The sequence below is a fragment of the Theropithecus gelada genome, chromosome 15 (genome assembly GCF_003255815.1).
Source record: "Theropithecus gelada isolate Dixy chromosome 15, Tgel_1.0, whole genome shotgun sequence".
Lineage (NCBI taxonomy): Eukaryota > Metazoa > Chordata > Mammalia > Primates > Cercopithecidae > Theropithecus > Theropithecus gelada.
The window spans coordinates 79,847,546-79,866,472 of NC_037683.1; the positions used below are offsets into that span (position 1 = coordinate 79,847,546).

The 18,927-nt window shown below is 38.8% G+C and overlaps 1 protein-coding gene across 4 annotated transcripts in view; it reads right to left on the minus strand.

The window, feature by feature from the left end:
- SMARCA2 (SWI/SNF related, matrix associated, actin dependent regulator of chromatin, subfamily a, member 2) overlaps window positions 1-18,927 on the minus strand; it is a 180,889-nt gene that overhangs the window by 138,175 nt on the left and 23,787 nt on the right. For all 4 annotated transcript variants that reach the window (XM_025359053.1, XM_025359051.1, XM_025359049.1 and 1 more), the window contains exons 4-6: window positions 16,819-17,238; window positions 9,099-9,354; window positions 1,865-1,991 (exon numbers count right to left, since the gene is read on the minus strand). In XM_025359053.1, coding sequence (XP_025214838.1) covers window positions 1,865-1,991; window positions 9,099-9,354; window positions 16,819-17,238 — 803 coding nt within the window. The remainder of the gene's footprint in view (window positions 1-1,864; window positions 1,992-9,098; window positions 9,355-16,818; window positions 17,239-18,927) is intronic.

The window sequence follows — 18,927 nt, forward strand, 5'->3', positions numbered from 1 at the left end:
ACTTAATGGAACAGAGTGGGGCAGGGAATCTCTACAAGCTTCTCAATCATCTTTGGTTTGTATTAAATGAAGGAACTGAAATCACGCCAAATGTATGCAATATTTTCAAGGATGGTACAAGATTTTTTCCCCCAAATAATTCAAATCAAAAGCAATTATAGTACTGTAACAGTAAAAGAAAGAAAAGATGTTGTCTTGCCTTTTAAATAACTTCATTTTATCTAATTATTCTAATGATACTAATTAGCTAATAAGCTTTTTAAATTTTTCACTTTGTTTTAAATGTCATGTTAACATTCTTTTTGTGTTTAAAGATTAATTTTAATGATGCTCCAAAAAAAGAATAAAAGAATTACTTTCACGTATGGTAGCAGCAGGTACTCCACCAACGTTAATTCATAGTCTCATACAAAGGATGGGAAATATGAGTTTTGGCTTCTTCCCACTCCAATGATAATATTCTTTCCAAGAGAGCTACATTTTGTATCATATCATGAACTTATTTTAGATCATCACAAATGTAATACTTTTATCTGTATTGCATGCTATGTGGTGGTAGGGGGTAGGGACTGGAGAATACACATTCAATAATCATTCCACTGAATCTGAAATCATCATTAGTTACAGTTAATTTAATTGGGAAGCTTCATAAATAACAGATTTTTAAAATAATATCAAACAAAAATCAGAAACCAATAAGAATCCAGCACAGCAATGCTAATTTGAACATAAACTTATTCCTGAAAATATACTTGGTTAATATTCATTTAGTGAGATTTTATCCAGCACTTTATTAATTCATCTTGTGAGGTCACCAATAAAAAAGAAGTAAACAGAACTCAGAGAATTTTCCCTCTTCTTTTTAAAATTTAAGCTGAAATCTACTCTCACAAACCAAGGGCCAAGTAGCACCTACTCACCACTAATGTCCATCTGTGATATTATAGCCAGTAAGGCAAATATACACCCAAATTCCTACAATAGCAAGGGGAGTGGCCTGTGATTTTACTCGCATCCTCCAACAGACTAAGTCAATACTTCCAAACTACTTTTACTCATTAATCATTCATTTTGCATGTTCCAGGCTTTAACAAAACAAACCCATCTGACTAACAATGAAAGGCTCCTTATCCCCTTTGGCTTAGTGAGGCAATCTGTGGACTAGCAAACTTGAACATTCTGAGTCCACAAGGCAAAACTCACCAAAGTGAAAAGTAGCTCTAACTCATTCCACTAGTCTCTTACTAATTTAGAAATCAGAAAATAGGTCATTATACTGGCTTTTAATAACTACTGTAATGACAAGATAATTTACAGATTAGTCACTGTATGAGCCTGATGTGATCAAACACTCCAAACTTAGATATTGGTGAATAAATAAGCTATAAGACACTGTTTTATGTATTTCTATAAATGATGAACTAATTCAGTAGAGTGGCTATCATATTTGTTAAAATTCTTTTCACAGTGGTGGCTAGCACTTAACATCTGTGCTTACAAAGAAGCTCCAATCTACTACCTTCTGGTTTTTCCTTGGAGTCATAAAGGCAAACATGAGCTACCCCACTTGTTCCCAGGGTTTTTCATCCATGGTAACAAAATGCCATAACTCTTGACTTTGTAAACCATAGTACAGGAGGAAAAACTCTTTCCCATATACAGAAGAGAAAACCAGAATAATAAGCAGTTCATCTTCATTATTTTTAGTTGTAAGCTGTTGGTCTAAAAGATTCACTATTTTACTATGTTTCTATCTTTATATCTTTATAACAATATCGAATAGACTAAAGGCAACACAGATAACACTTTAGGAACAATTACATTTATTTCCTACATCTCAGATTCACTGGGGAAAAGGTATTACCTGACGCTGGAAATTGAGTAACCGAAGTGCTTTTAGTTCCACGGTTGCTTTGGTTCGTAAATCTGGTGGCAAAGAGCCAGGCAGATTTTCCAGTTCTTGTATCCTATGAGCTATGCGGGCCTGAAGTCTGAAGGAAACAATAAAACGGGGAAAAGGGGGCAGTGGAAAAACACATTACAATTTAATGTTACATGATAAACAATGACATCAGGTTTAAGTTCAGGGCAAAACATATTCCAGATACTGATAGTTGATTTCTGACACCCAACTAGAATTTTTGATGTTAAGCAGAGAAAAGCTACCTTTGTATTAATGCAGACAGGTATATGTTAACTTAACAATGTGGCTTCCTCCATAACCCCTATCTAACACCAGGGAAAGAAGGTTCACCCTGTATCTAGTGGGGAAGTCAAATGTCCTTGCTCGCTCTTAGCAGAGAGAGAAATGAGAGACAGAAACAATTGACTCGCTTCCTAACTCCCAGCCGGACAGAATGCAGAGCTGAGAGGACACACTTTTTTCTAACTTCTAGTTCTGTCCTAAGGCAACCGGACCATTTGTCTTCTTTGCCAAGATGCCGATGACGAACAGCCATTAAAGCGGAGAGAGCAAGAACGGTTTTAGGTGCTGATGCCACAGAAATCAGCCAACCCTAAACATTCAGAAAGCGCTCTGCCAGCCACAGCCACTTCCTCCGTGAGCAGAGCTTGCTTGAGAAAAGAAAATACAAATGAGGCTGTTTTTAAAAAATCAGGGCCAGCAGTAAATAGTACTCAAAAACCAAGAGTTTCTAGAAAAGGATGTTGAGGATTCTCGTTTTACACACCATCAAAAATATAACTGCATGTACTTCCGCATAATAAAGGCAGAGTAGAAAATAAAAGACCTCTCACTTTAGCCATTCACTTGGGATACTATTACTGTTAGATATATAAACTGCTGGTTTTAGAGTTCACCTGAATCCTATTCTGACAAATAATTATATGCCATTTAAGCCTGTTTTTAGAACTACATCCCCTAAATTTGAGGCAAACTGTACTGAACTAGATTTCAACAAAGAAAGAATAATGATAAAATGAGTAATAAGTTAAACTAGGTTAATATTAACAGCACTAAGTGCCTTTAATGCATAATTTTATTTAATTGTCTCTCTCTTACACACACAGACACGCCTCTCTCTATAAGGTAAATGTTATAATGGTCCCATGTTACTGATGAGGAAAACTGAAGACACCTGGAGATACCACAGAGCTAGTAAAGAAGGGGGCCAAGACTGGAACCTCAATTTGCCTGATACCAAAACCACTGCAATGAAACGGTAGATAATTAAAATATACTTTCTGAGAACCTTCCTGGATCTCAACTATAAAAGTTGAAAATTAAGAATTCTGTTTAAAATTATGCACAGCCATTAAAAAAAAAAACAACCAAATCATGTCCTTTGCAGCAACATGGATGCAGCTGGAGGCCATTATCCTAAGCAAATTAATGCAGGAACAGAAAACCAAATACCGCATGTTCTCACTTTTAAGTGGCAGCTAAACATTGGGTATTCATGGACATAAAGATGGCAACAATACACACTGGCGACTACTAAATGGGGGAGGGAGGGAGGGCAGCAAGGGTTGAAAAACTTTTAGGTACTATGCTCATTAGCTGAATGATGGGATCCATTGCACCCCAAACCTCAGCATCATGCAATATACCCATGTTAAGAAACCTATTCATACATCCCCTGAATCTCAAATAAAAGTCGAAATTATCTTAAAAAATGAATATTACAGTTTTTTCCAAACATGATGGTGTTGCCAGACTACAGAGCTGAGAGGACAGACTTTTTTTCTTTCTAACTTCTAGTTCTGTCCTAAGGCAACCAGGCCATTTGTCTTCCTTGCCACGATGCTGATGATGACAGGCATCATTTTCATTAACATGAAAAAGTAAAACCTCCTGGACCTAAATGCTGTAGAAGATCTAATACTTCATATAGCCAAATATCAAAATGAGTGATTTTTTTTAAAAACCTACAGTTGCTTAGTTTGGAAGGGAAATAAAATGTCATCATTTTAAAAAAATTTAAAATGGTGGTAAGGAAAACTATTTTTCAGGGACTTCACTAAAAATAATATCTACGACTGATTCTTATTTTATTTGCTAGATACATGTTATTCATTCTAATTTATTAAATGATTTGTCATCATAATGTGTTAATATTATCACTGCTACCATGCTGTTGTTATTTTTTGTTTATTTGTTTGTTTGAGAGGGAGTCTCACTCTGTCGGCCAGGCTGGAGTGCAGTGGCACTAGCTCGGCTCACTGCAATCTCCGCCTCCTGGGTTCAAGCAATTCTCCTGCCTCAGCCTCCCATGTAGCTGGGGCTACAGGCACGTGCCACCACGCCTGGCTACTTTTTGTATTTTTAGTAGAGATGGGTTTTCGCCATGTTGGCCAGGCTGGTCTCAAATTCCTCACCTCAGGTGATCCACAGGCATCAGCCTCCCAAAGTGCTGGGATTACAGGCGTGAGCCACCATGCCTGGCCCATGCTGTTGTTTTAACTGTGCATACCAACACAAACAACAGCATTTTAAAATGGTTTAATCATTCAAAAGACTGAAAGTTTTATATTTCATGCACAATAATAAATTCATCATTTTACTCTTTTGGCAAAATTGTTCAAATTCTCCCAACTTTCTTCCACATTCCTTTTACTAGTGATACGCATGAGATTATTACTTTTCACTATATGAAACAGACATCTACTTCATTTACTCATTTTCTAAAACATCTACATAGCCCCCAAATATCTGGATACAGCAACAAATGTTGCATCTTAACAATTAAGATGTAAAGAAAAAAATCCACTACTGATTTTTTTGAAATATAGAATTTAAAGGGAAAAAATAAAACTGAGACAACTTTGCTTTTACAGGTTAAGGTCATACCAAAGGAAAGTTAAATATTATAGTGGCGTGAGATCATGGCCAATGATTTGGTTATTCCAGTTCCTTGGTTCTAGATTCCTTGCAGATCTTTCTTATTTGAATATCCTAGAACTCAAACTATCCCTTGGTATTCTGATTTACTCTCTTTGACAAAGTGGGTCAGATGCTAAATTAGAGGAATTCCTACTTAATCTTCCAAACAACCATGGAACTAGGACTAAATAAATAATCGTAGGACAACTGGGTTGATAGGGTAGAAATTACATCACACTGAACTGGACGGTGGAAAGTAGGGAAGTGTAGGGAAAATGAGGAGGTGGGCAGTGGGAACCCGGGGTAGATGGGGCACTGTGTGACTAAGGCACTGGAGAGACAGGGTAGGAGCAAGGGGGCTGCACTTCTCCCTGAAATGACTACTTCTCCAAGGAGCCTAGTATTTGTCAGTGAATCTGATTCCCTGGCACAAAAGAATCCCTCTTCCATGGAAAGGAGGCAAGAAGTACAAAGTGCAAACTCTAGGAGAAGAGGAAAGGGAGATTCCATAGTAAAATTATGTGCATTTGATTCAGCACATGGGGGGGTGAGTAGCAAAGGTATAGGAGGGGCTTCTTTAACACAGAAGATTGTATCTTTGTTGTTGTTGTTGTTAATAGAAATCTTCATTTTAAATAATGCTCCTCTCCAGACAATTTCATCTCCCCATCAGTGAGATTCAGCAGGTAGTCCGATAAAGAGATTCAGGATTCTAAACTTCCCGAAACAACAACAAGATGTAATACTGCATAACTGCAGGAGACTCATTTAATGTCCTCACGAGTACAGAAAATTGATGCAGAATTAGGTCACACAGGTTTTTCATACAGATTGAACAGTAAATCAAGAGGGGTTACTGTTCTGGCAAGAAAAAGAGTTCCATTAAAGGCAACAGATATTTGTTCAGGTCCAGAGGAGAAGTTTATGATTCCTGTAGGAGAGTTATTTGAACAGAAAATGACACTGGTACATTTTGTTCCTTCAAGGAACTGAGTGACACTTTAAAAAGAGAGTGTGTGTGACTTTTTGTAACTCTGCAAGTAAAGCGGCTATTCGTAATTTTTGAGAAGGAATTTTCAGGATTGCAATGGCGACAAGGGCAGGACAAAAAAAAAAAAAAAACACAGGTAAGCAGCCTATGTCTGCTTCCTGACACAAGCAGGATATACCGCTCTTTTCATACTAAATTCTGACTTTATTCCGAAGAGGGCTGATGTAATTCAGAGATGTTCTTCCCAAATAAACTCCTTCAAGTGTGAAATACATCTTCCATGCAAACATCTGCGGAATTAGTTTACATGCCAATGTGATGATTCCTGAGGTACTTTTGACCAGACATCTAATTCTAAATAGAAGAAAGCGAAGTTAGGCACAATGAGAAGCCAACAAAAGTGTGCCAAAAAGAAAAAAAGAAAAAAAAGCAGTCCAGGGAAATATCTCTCTGACACTTACTATGGAAGTAATAAAGTTCCATTACAAGAGAAAGATGGTCAAAAAGAAAGGATCCAATTTAAGCGGGAAAAATGTTTCAACTAGAGAGTTCGTACAAAGCTGCAGCAAAGTGCTCATAGGCAGACATCTATTTATGCTATGAATGAAAAGGAAGGTCAATTTGTCAACGTTCTGCTTTTATGATGAACAAGGAAAAGCAGCCAACTGACGTAAATGTTAAAAAAATTTAAGATTCTGAAAATTTCCTGTCAAATTTCATAGACAAGGTAAATGATATTACAAGACTCAAAGAAATTAACATCTGTTCAAGAATTTGACACATGATTTTCGCTCAAACTAAATTTATCAAATTGTAAAAGAGGTTTTTTAGACCTTTCTCTAATCTTTGATCAGATGATAAAGATGCACTGGATCCTAACAGTTATCAATGCTAAAGGCTGGTAAGCCATTCTATCACAAAGGGTCAAAAGAAGGAAAAAAAATAGTTTATTTGTTGTCCTTTGCAAGTGCCTAAGGGACCTAATTTAACCCTTTTAAGGGATAAATGTAATCTCTGCAGTTGAACAACTTATCTTCTTATAGGCAGAAGACAAGTTACTGCTCTGTAACCAAAGAATACAAAACATGCCCCATAATGTTGTCACTACAAAACGATGCTTCTTCTCCAGGTGGCCATGGGAAAATTCAGGCCAAAGGACCCACAACCTTTCCGGATTCAGGGTTGTCCAGATCAGTCATTTCAAAAGCCACAAGGCTTTACAAAGGAGTAGGCATTTATAAAGCAATAATAATACTATGAAAAATAGCCATTCTCCACATTTTGCAATGCACATAAGTTAAAAGATACTGACAGCATTTTTTATTGACATAGGAGTGCAGAACAAAATCTTTTTATACATTGGAAATAGTACTACTTAATACTGTGTACTTTGGAAGACCATTCATTAAGGTAATCTCCAAAAAAAGTTTCTAAAATAAAATTACAAGAAAGTCCTGCAATGAAAATTCCAGAAAAAAATGATCAAGAACATTTAGGAGCTAGCAAAATAAAAAGTTAAAACACACTTGTGCACACACACATACCAGGCTGAAAAAGGCAAAAAGTCTAGACATATGTAAAAATTTCTAGCTATAGAAAGCATCTCTCTTCTAAGGGTAGTTCACATAGTTTAACAAAGGTACTGGTAATTCAAATGGGAAAAAAATGTTTTAACTAGGGAGCTTGTATAGAGCTTTTTCCTTTACTAGGGTAGGAAAAAAAATATTAGCTCTTAGGAAGTCAGAATTTTAGAGCATCCACATTGTATTTCTCCATTCTATTACTGATTTTTTCCAATACTTTTAGTTTTTTAAAAATTCAACAGCAACATACAGAATGTACTGCACATTAGTCTACTGCACATGAACAGAGGAATATGCTAGCATTTGACTTTATAACACACCGCAATTATTCACCCAGCAGAATCTGCCTATCAGCACTGAAATATCAATTGACAATGAGTATCTAGTTCTCTGGGAATACATGAAATGTTGGAAATAGCAAGATAAAATATCTTAACAGATGATTATTAATAGTAATGAGAGTAAAGTTACACTCTTCATCCAAAAAAATAAACACATCTAATGGCAAGTAATCCTGATTTCTTTCAGAGTACCTCTCAAAGCTGGTAACTTAGTATTTTAGTCTAACAACAAATGAGTGATGTGCTTTTCAATAAAGATTAAGGTAATGTTTTAAAAGGGAGCCTAGACATGGTTTACCAACATTCTCTATAATTTTTAAACTCTAATTTTCCTTAAAATTAAGAAGTATTTGGGAAATAATAATAGCTATTATTTATTGAATGTTTCAGTATCATTTTATCTTCCCAACACTATGAGAGGTACCTTCTTTTAGCCTAGGAGGAAACTGAGTCACAGAAAAGAGACATAACTTGACCATGGTAAGAAGTTACTAATGACACAGTATGCTTTCTGGCAGACTCCAGAATCCACAATCTTAGCTTTATTTTATCTTGACTTAATACTTGCTGGACTCCCTTTTGGGTTGACATTAACCACTTACATCAGGGGTCTTCTAACTACAGCCTGCAGGCCAAATCCTGCCTCCAGCCTGTTTTTGTAAAGTTTACTGAAAGGCAGCCAGCCCATTATTGTCCACGGCTGTTTTCCTGTTTTTGCACTACAAGGGTAGAGGTGAGTTGTGACAGAGATCATACGGCCCCACAATGCATAAAATATTGACTATCTGGCTCTTTACAGAAAGGGTTTGCCAGCCCCTGATTCTGATAAATGGGCTGAATCAGGTAAAAATTAAGTTCCTGGACTAATAATTTAAATAAGGACCTTGTATAGAGACACTTGCACAGGGTATACCCATAAGGCTGGATCACACCATAGACACACGTGAATTAAAACAAAGTTTATACAAAGCTACCAAAGTATGCTTGAGTAGAAATGTACAACTAACATGAAAGTCAGGCCAGCACAACACACTCAACATCCCACCACCTCAGTCATTATTCAACGACACAAGTACAAACAATGACAATGTATTCCATAATCGAAGTGTGAGATGATCACTTTCTTGGGTCTACAGGAAGTCCCCGGCGGCTTTTGATCTTCAAAACCCCAGTGCCTACCTCGGCACCTGGCAGGCCACAGGGGTGGATAAAAGTTTTCTGACTGAATGGGTGAAAATCACAGTTTGGCCAACCAATGGGCAGGCACCTCACCTCCCTAGGCTTGGTGGCACTTGCTAGAACACACAGCCGGTGAGCCCCTTTCTGGTGGGGTGCATTACCTGTATTCCCGCTCCTGCAGAATTTCCACGGGGTCCAGGCCTTGCGGTTTCTGGATGGGGCTGATACGGCTCTGCTTCTGCTGCAGCTGAAGGATGGGCGAGGGCTGCCCCGGGGCCGGCTGCGGCACCGAGGGCCCGGGCACTGCGGCCGCGGGCGGCTGCGCGGCTGCGGGGGGCGCGGGCGAGGGCCGGCCGCTGGGCGCGGGCACCGGCAGCTTCTGCGGGGTGCTCGGGCCGCTCAGCTCCGGCCCCGGGCCTGCGGGACAAGAGCGACATGGGCAGCTCGGGCGGGACGGCGCCCCGCGGGCCACACCCGGCCTGCCCGCCGCCCCCCGGGGCCCAGTGCTGGGGACCATTAAGTGTCTTAAACACCTAAGGGAAGAGAAGAAAAAAAAGGAGGGCAAGAAGGAAGAGGAGGAGGGAGGGAGAGGAGGGCAAGGCAGGGAATGGGGTAAAAGGAAAAAGAAAACGGAGAAGGAAAAAGACACAGAAAGAAAAAAGAATCTGGCATCTATCCCCATAGGGAAATGGCATTCACTAACGAACATGGGTGCAAATGATCCGAAAATGACTGCGACTTAATACAATTGATTAAGGAAACTACCGCCAGCTTTCAATGTAACTCTACAATGGGTTGCTTGCTTTTTCTTTTTTTCTTTCTTTCTTTCCTTCTTTTCCTTTCTTTCTTTTTTTAATTACAGGTGCATGCAGAGTTCAAAAAAGAAAGGGAGTCACCCAACAGTCAGATGCAATTTCGGTATGGTCCTAAAATCACATCTTGCAAATTGCACCTCAAGCCCTTTTAGGACAGACCTCTATCCCAGTCTGGAATAGCCCTGCTGTTAGAACCTATGCTTTACAAACAGAGCAACGAGTTTATCAGTCTTCTGATGTGAACTACAAGCTGCACACACTTTTTCTTTTAAGGCCTATAAAGCATATTTCAGGTTTAATCAGTGAATTTTGGGAACTTAAATTTTTTCTTACTACATATTAGAAAACATTTCTTAAAACATTCATTGTTAGCCAAAAAAAAAAAAAAAAAAAATCTGCTCATTCCACCTAATAAAAATGAGCAAATATTAGGATTCAAGGGATCATTATCCCATGTTATCAGAATAAAATAGTATGTAATCTGCAAGCTTGTCAAAGTGCATTGAATAAGTTAATTTAAAATAATTTTCCACATTGAACTTCAGGAGTTTAAGTTAATTACTAGGTACAGACTTAAATTTTTCAATGTTCCACTTCTCCTCCTAGATGAATTTTTAGTTGCCTTATTATTATAAATAATTTTAGTGATGATACCAGATGAGTTAGTAAATTTTTTTAAAAGAATCTCAGTAAGCAGATGTTAAAGTCCAGAGCATTCTTCCAATTTTTTCTATATCCTTTCTAAGAAAAAATAGCTATTAAATGGTAACAAAAATAATAGTCTATATACTTCAGAGCGATTTAATAATTAACCATACAACGACATACATTATGAAAAATTGAACACATTTATTCAATTTCCAACAATCACCAATTAGAAATGGGCTTAAATGACAATACAAAGAAAGTTATAAGCAAACATTTTGACAGGGGGAATGTGAAGAATTAGAACAAACTGCTTAGGAAACTACAGTGTGTGTCTGTGTTCATGTCGTGTGTGTGTGTGTGTATGTGATGTTACTGTTCTTTTCCCCTCTTTCTAAAATTAGGTAAAACATTTCCAAAAGATACAGAGCTAGGTAAGATTTCTTCACGAGGTAATTTCCAGCAGTGGTTCTAGGGGTTGATGAAAAAATCTTAGGTGGAAAATGCACTTCGTTTTATTTTTAATTTTAGGTATTGTACCTCCATAATTAAGAAGTTTTTTCATCTAAGTAGTTTTTTTTTCCTGTATAAAAGGTCTTTTATGTAATGTATACCTTCTTAGAGTTCCTTTCATCCATATATAAGAAACCAATTTCTAAATATTAAGTCTCAGGGTTACTATGCATTGGAATAAATTATTGGGGGAAGTTTTAGAATATTTTTCCCTGGAGATCTTTAAAACAGGGCACATTTTCATTTGGGTTGCTCTAGATGTGATCCAGTCAAGTAAGAAGAGATACAGATTTCTAACATTTATTTTAATTCCCTATGATTCTATGACTCTCCTTAAGAAGCTCAAGAAGCTGATAGAATTTAACATATTTGAAGACTTGGTACAAGCATGCTAAATCAGGAATTTAATACATTTAGGTCCTCTAAAAGCAACTACCTTTAGGTCTTACTGATAATATCGGAAGAATTACTTTAAATTTAGTTCTCAAAGTGTTTTTCTTCCCAGTTCAAATAATTCATCAACAAAAGCCATAACACTGCAATCATGTTGTAATTTCACTTGTACTGGCACTCTCCTCTTTAGCATTATTGTCTAGAAATACCCATGCAGAAGACTATGAAGACTCCCTGAAATATAGTCAAGTCATTATTTTTAAAACTACATTTAATCAAAGAAAGGTAACCAAAGCTTATGTGTCTTCTCTGGTTCAGAATCTAGTCTGTGACTCCAAACTAGACCTGATACATGCATGGACAGCCTTCTTCAGTCACTAAATAGAAAAACATTCTAATTTTGTTGATTCACCCGTAACTCTGAGAGACATAGAGAGATTCAAACATCTACTTATATATTCCAGTCTCCAATTTAAAAGTACTACAACTTGCTGTGCACTAAACAGGTACATTTAAACACCCTGAATCTTTCCAGAAAAAATGCTCTTTCACCTCAGCCGTATCACCTGCTGGTTGTGTGAGCCTGAGCAAGTTACTCAACCAATCTGTGGCTCAGTGTGCTCATCTATAGAATGCGGAGAGTAACAATAGCCACCTCATAGGGCAGTGGTAAACATCCAATGAGATAATAGCGTCTACATGCTCAACCCTCAATCCTCAGCTCTTGTCGTTTTATTGCCACCAAGGATAAGGAGGTAAAGAAGCCTAATTGACTCAGCTTTATAGAAAAACCACACGGCAAAAGAAAGGTCTTTCAGGAAATTCGATACCATATTAGCTGGCAACTTTGGGAGTACTCTTTTTCTAAAGCAATTTCAAAGTGTTGCAACAGTTTAATACAACTCCTCAGCACAGATACTCAGATGAGTCCGCCTGCCATGTGCTCCTGGAGTCTGCTACCAGAGCGACTTAGAGCAAACTCCACTTCCTAGCTAAACACCTCAAGTCCATTTACTGTGTGGGTCTATTTTCTCCTCCCTCTGACAGATTGTATAAAAACGACTACTTAACAGAGGCTGGGGAACTAACACAGCTTGCTGCAATTAGCCTTGCCCAAAGTCTAACTACCTATTCATTAGGTTGTATGCCTGTCTGTCCCTCAGGCGGCTTACGGGTTCGTTTGCCTGGCTGGCTTTGCTCTCTATCCACAGAAATTATCTCCTCTACACCAGACACTGGTGGTCTGCTACTTGACAAGACTTTTCCCTGGTATCTTCAAATGGAAGACAAATCACATTCTTTGGTTTATCTCTTGCTCCCTCTCCAACATAAACAATTTAGGCTTCATTGTCAGAAGTACAAAATGCCATCTGCTTTCCCTTCAGTCCTCACTTTAGGAGTCAAAGTAGAAACAAAGTAGAAACTCTGGCCCTCCAGAAGGGAGTCCCAGGGCAGCTAAGCAGGGAGGGAGACAGTCTTTACTGAATGCATTCCTATGCCTGATTTGAAGCAATAGGGCAACAAATGTATTAAAATACCCAAGTCTCACAGGCACAGAACTTCTAAGCATTCAGAGCTCCCACTTGGTTTCCAGCATACAGGACATTCATGCAAATAAAAGATCTATGCATTCAATAGGAATTTAAGTGGTTTCCACAGGTTGGAAAAAACAAATGCAATAAAACATATTTAAATTGAGCATATAAAATTTCAGATATCAAAACAAAACACTTTATTCTCTACCAGAAGGTCTCTCCCTCACCCCTCAAAAACACCAAATTTTTTCAGTTCCCATTTTTCTTTTCACTTGAATCTCTAAAAGGAAAAGTGAATCAAAATGAAAAGAAAAATGATGGGTTAGATTTGAGTGGTGCCCACAGCAGGCAAGGGCACATTCCATCATAAGAGTGGCTGACATTTCGTAGGAGAAACCACTGCAGAGTTATGTGTTCCATGTGCAATGCCTCAACTCCAACCATAATTCTTTGGTGTTGGCTAGGATGATGTCACTTTTGGTGAATTATAACTTTGGAGTAGATTTGAGGCAGACCACCCGGCCAAAAAGATTCTCTTCACACATGAATAACACTAGGAAATGGAACAGAAGCAAAATGGGAACACAACTACCTCTACATAAGTGAATAACATCCTGAAATATTAGCAGGGGTGTTTAAAAGTAATTATTTTATAAAAAGGAGATAAACAATAAATAGACTAATATTAACTTTAAAAAGAAAGTCATACCTTATTTTTACTTTTCTAAAAGCCAATCTAAAAAAGCAATTATTTTTTGCAAGTAAGGTTATCTGTTTCCCTCATGAAACCTGTGATGTGGGGACAAGTTCAGCAATGCTGTCAAATGGAGGTGCCCTCTCAGTGACAGAATGGGCTCATTCTATTTGAAGGAGATAGCTTCTTTCCTCCTTCATTCATGTCTCCTTTCCACTCTTCCATAAAACCCTACCTGCCCAAATATTGTCATTTCTAACAAAGCCCCGACTGTTGACAATTTAAAAAGACATGAGCAGTGAGTAATAAAATGAATTCCCTTTAATGACAGGCACCTGATGACGGAAGACGTAGGTTCTGGAGCCAGGTTTAAAAAAAAAAAAAAAAAAAAAAAAAGGAATAGAGCCCTCTCTTCTGAAAATGAGCCAGAAAATGAACTCAGGATTGGGTTTATTAGGACACGAAGCGTTTATTGTGTATAAGTATCCAGATAAATGGAACTTCATCCTTTAAATTTTACTACTTTGTTCAGTCATATTATTTTAACCTTGGATTAAAAAAGTTTCTCAAACAAATCATTCTGCTTCCTATATTCTTTTTTTTTTTTTTTTTTGAGACAGAGTCTTGCTCTGTCACTCAGGCTGGAGTGCAGTGGCAAGATCTCGGCTCACTGCAAGTTCCACCTCCCAGGTTCACACCATTCTCCTGCCTCAGCCTCCCGAGTAGCTGGGACTACAGGCATCCGCCACCACGCCCGGCTAATTTTTTTGTATTTTTAGCAGAAATGGGGTTTCACCGTGTTAGCCAGGATGGTCTCGATCTCCTGACCTCGGGATCCGCCCACCTCAGCCTCCCAAAGTGCTGGGATTACAGGCAGGAGCCACTGTTCCCGGCCTGCTTCCTACATTCTTAAATGGTATCTTGGAATCTTTTACTACTGAGTCTAGATCATTCTTTAAAATACCAGTGCTTGGGCTGGTAAAAGATTACAAATTTTGTTGATACTGTGTCCCAGAGTAAGAGGGAAAAGGCTCACAGGCTCGAAGTAAGGTGTACAGATACTGTCTCTTTACACACAGAAGTAAAATGCTTGCATCTTGGTACCCAGACTTTGTGATAGGTTTTTTTCCCTTGTCATGAGCCTTTTTGCCACGAAGGAGCCAATATGGGAAAGTGGTTAAGAACATTAGTTCTCAAGTCAAATTGCTGGGGTCTGAATCCCGACTCTCCATCATTAGTTATGTGACACATGCAAAGGACTTATCACTGAGAATGGCACGAGTAGGCCAGCAGGCACTCAGTGAGGATAAGCCACACACACACATATACATATGTGCTTTTTTCTTCTATCTGGCTGCATTCTCAAGAGCTGGAGTTTTGCAGTTTTAAAACCTCTAAATACTTTTAGGGTTCAAACTGCCCTTTTCTGCAATTTCCTGTATAACTTTTCCAGTTCCCAAAGCTCAGTCCTCTGTGATCCTCCACCTACCAAATGCCTCCATGGTAGCCACACAGAAATCTGGAGATGAAATATTTTCTTGCCCTTTTAAAACCCACTGCCATGGTCTGAAAGTTTATGGTCCCCTCAAAATTCATATGTTAAAATCCTAATTCCCAGGGAGATGATATTAGAAGGTGAGGCCTTTGGGAGGTGAGTACTTGATGAGGGAAGAGTCCTCATAATTGGGATTCGTGCCCTTATAAAAGAGGCTCCAGAGAGCTGCCTTGTCTCTTCTGCCATGTGAGGACACAGTGAGAAGGAAGCCATCTATAAATCAGGAAGCAGGCCCTCACCAGACACTGAATCTGCTGGTGTTTTGAAGTTGGAATTCCCAGCATTCAGAACTGTGAGAAACAAATTCACTGTTTATAAGCCACCCAGTTGATGACCTTTCATTACAGTAGCTCAGACTTACTAAGACATCCATTCTTAAAGCTATAACAATGAATAAGATGAGTATATCTCTTAGGTAGGCCTACTCTTGGAGCTGCCTCTACCAGAAAATAAACATATACAAACTCAATAGGCAGAATATTAATAAAAAAAATACTAATCTGAACTCTCTCCCACGGTATAAGGCCCAAAACCCAGGAAGAGTACCAATATCCCAAACTAATTGTTTGCAACAACCTGCGTGTCAGAACTTGCCTAAATGAATGGAAACCACTCAGAGGAAATGGTATCGATGTCAAGGAAGTACCTCATTCCCTAGAATCCAAAGCTTTCATTAGAATAGACCCATAAACTCTCTGCTTTTCCAGTTCTTTAACAAAACGCTTCCTAGAGAAAACAACCTTCATGGAAGATTACTCCACAGTCCACAGTCCCCTGCACCTCTGAAGTCTATCAATGGGATCAAGACTGAGGACCAAGAGGCCATGCAAAGGATTATATCATTTCTACCCATTGTATAATGTCATAGCTTCAGATTTCATCCCAAGGTGTATAAGAAATAGGCCATGTTGAATCTGTTAGTCTGTTATGAACAAATGCTATTGATGTTTCTATCATGCAGTGCCTCTTACAATAATGATTATGGTAATAATTTAAAAAATAATCCCATGTGGGAAATCAACTCTATACTCTCATGCTAAAAATGGCTTTTTCTGAGAAATTGGTAAGAACTTCCTTCGAAATGGCGAGACTTAGATACAGGACTTTGTCTCCTTTTGGCTCCGATTGTCAAGAAACTCAAGTCATCTTTGAAGCAAATACAGCAACTATGAGAGCTTTTACAGCCCTACTTGCTTACCTCCATTTCTTACTTTTTTTTCTATTTTCCCTTGTTTCTGATTTTTCTACTCATAATTATTTTACAACAGGCATGCTTCTTGTAAGCCTCTCCAGATGTTCTTCATAACAAAAAGGGATAGAAATAAACAAATCAACAAATTATAAAATGGCTCTAGTGGGACTGATTTGAGCAGTGAGTTTTGGGGATGAAAGGCACTAAGTCCAGAGGTTCTTAACCTTGGGTGTGTGGATGCGCTTCCAAGAAACCTTGAACCTCTTGAAAGAGAATGCAAAATCACAGGTGCTTTTTCCCCGGGTCTCCAGCTTGCACAAGCACCTCTTAAGGTTAAGAAACACTGCCCTAGGTCTCAACAGCAGAGGAAGACCAAGAATCTTGGCCGTCTGAGTGGAGCAAGGATAGAGAGCCAGTGGGGTATAACAAAAGGCTATGTCAGCCCTGGGCTTGTACCAACCCAGTGTTTTGGTGTGTGAGCAGTCTTTCTTATCCGAGTTGGACCATGGCATTACTCATTTGGTTGCGTATTAACCTACCAGATGGTCTGTTGTAGTTAACAAGGGCCGGCTGCTGTTGTTGCTGCGTCTGTGGTTGCGGTGGCTGCTGCTGCGGCTGCTGTGGCTGCTGCTGCTGCTGCGGCTGCTGTGGCTGCTGCTGTTGTTGCTGCATGCCAGGCAACGTCCTTTTCCCCTGGACTGCAAGCTGCAGCGTTTCAGGGAGGGGCTGGCCCCGGGCCAGCATTTTATAAGCTAAAATCTGAGCTCGAAGCTGATGCAGCTGGACGGGACTGAAAGGTGAGGGACCTCTGTTGGGCTGGCTCATGGCCTGCGGATCACCTGGGATGAGGGCCCCTGGCTGGCTTGGTGGCATCTGAGGTGGAGTTGGGCCTCCTCCAGACATAGGGCTGGAGACGTGCTCTGGGGCTCCTAATGGAGATGGGTGCGGTGACATATAACCTAAAAGAAAGCACAAAAGAAAATCACAGGCTGCCCCTGACAACCCTGAAAGAGAGATATCCCTGAATACTCTAATAATTGTCTGCAGCAACTGTCTGATAGAAATTTAAATGACATATCATTTATTAATTATATCTAGTTTAAGATTTTAATATAGTGATATGTGCTTTATATATATGTAAAATTTAAAATTTTCTGGTAGCCACTTTAAAAATGTTAAAAAAAAAAAAGCAGGTGAAGTTAATTTAAATGTATTTTATTTAAACCAACATATCCAAAACATCATTTTAAAACATAAAAATTGTTAGTGAGATATTCTACGTTCTTTTTTTCATACTAAGACTTTGAAATCTGCTAAATATTTTACATTTAAAGCACATCTCAATTTGAACTAACCACACTTCAAGTGATCAATAGCCACATCAATAGTCCTAGAAGGTAAACTGTTAGTGGTTGTTGTTCACCTAAAGGCACGGCACCAAGGGACAGTACTGAATGGTAAAAGTAGCTCCAACTGCGAGAACAAAATGTGATGGCACCTGATATATCTCAATGGGGAATAAAGAATGTCTCAGGTGGAGAGCGAACACTTGGTTTATTGTTATGCATGTTATGAATAACTTGCAATTACTGAGTGCCTACATGTTGTGGGTACTATGCAAGGAGTTGACTTGCACTCAACTATCACAGTTGGGTTCTCCCTAGTAGCAGAGCCTTATTTAAGGATTGAGTACTGGCAATTTACTGGGAAGGTGCGTGGACACTAATAGGGGTATGAAAAGGTAATATAAGGAAGGGAAGGCAGCCAATAAGGGGGGGTATTATCAAACCAGCTGCTGCAGTGGGTATCTGAAGATTAATTCAGTGCAGAAACTTTAGAATATACGGTAAATAACTTGCCTCCAAATTATTCCAGGAAAGGGGTAAAGAAGCTGAGGTATTTACACTCCTGCAATCAGCAGTCACTGGTTAAGTCACTGGTTATGACTAATGCTCTAAAGATTATTGTTCTCCAGGGACTTTGCCATATGTGGGAAAGGTAGATGGAAGTGAACCAAGACAGTGATTCTGGGCACAGGAAATCAGGCTGGTGGGGGTGTAGAAATGGTAATGGGAATCAAGAAGATATGGGTAGAACATACATTATTTCTTCAACCCTTACAACAACCCTAAAAGATATATACTGTTACCACATTTTTTAAAATGAGGAAAATGAGGCTCAGAGAGTAAACCAGTTACCCAAAGTCACACAATTAACTCTTGGCAGCTTCAAGATTTAAACCAAGGTATGCCCTTTCCATGATCTCATATAAATTTGGTTATATGAAAATAAGTCAGGGACTTGAAAGTTTCAAAAACCTTCTAGAACCACTTGTGATATAACATAAAAATGAGAGTAAACTGTTTGGTTTCTAAGAGATCTAAATGGGAAATTTAAGAACACTTTTCTGGGGAAGAAAAATCAAAATGCACAAAAAAACCTCAAGGGACTTATTTCAGGAGATGATCTGCATAGCTTAGCCATAGAATTCCTAGAAAAGCATGACTGAACATTGCTGGAGGGAGATCCAAGATGAAGGAGAGAACAAAGTGGCCTAAAGCAATCCAAAAGGTGTCCTTGAGCTGAAACAAAGTGCCAATTAATCAAGTCAAAGGTGTCCCAGAACACAGCATTACATACATAGATGG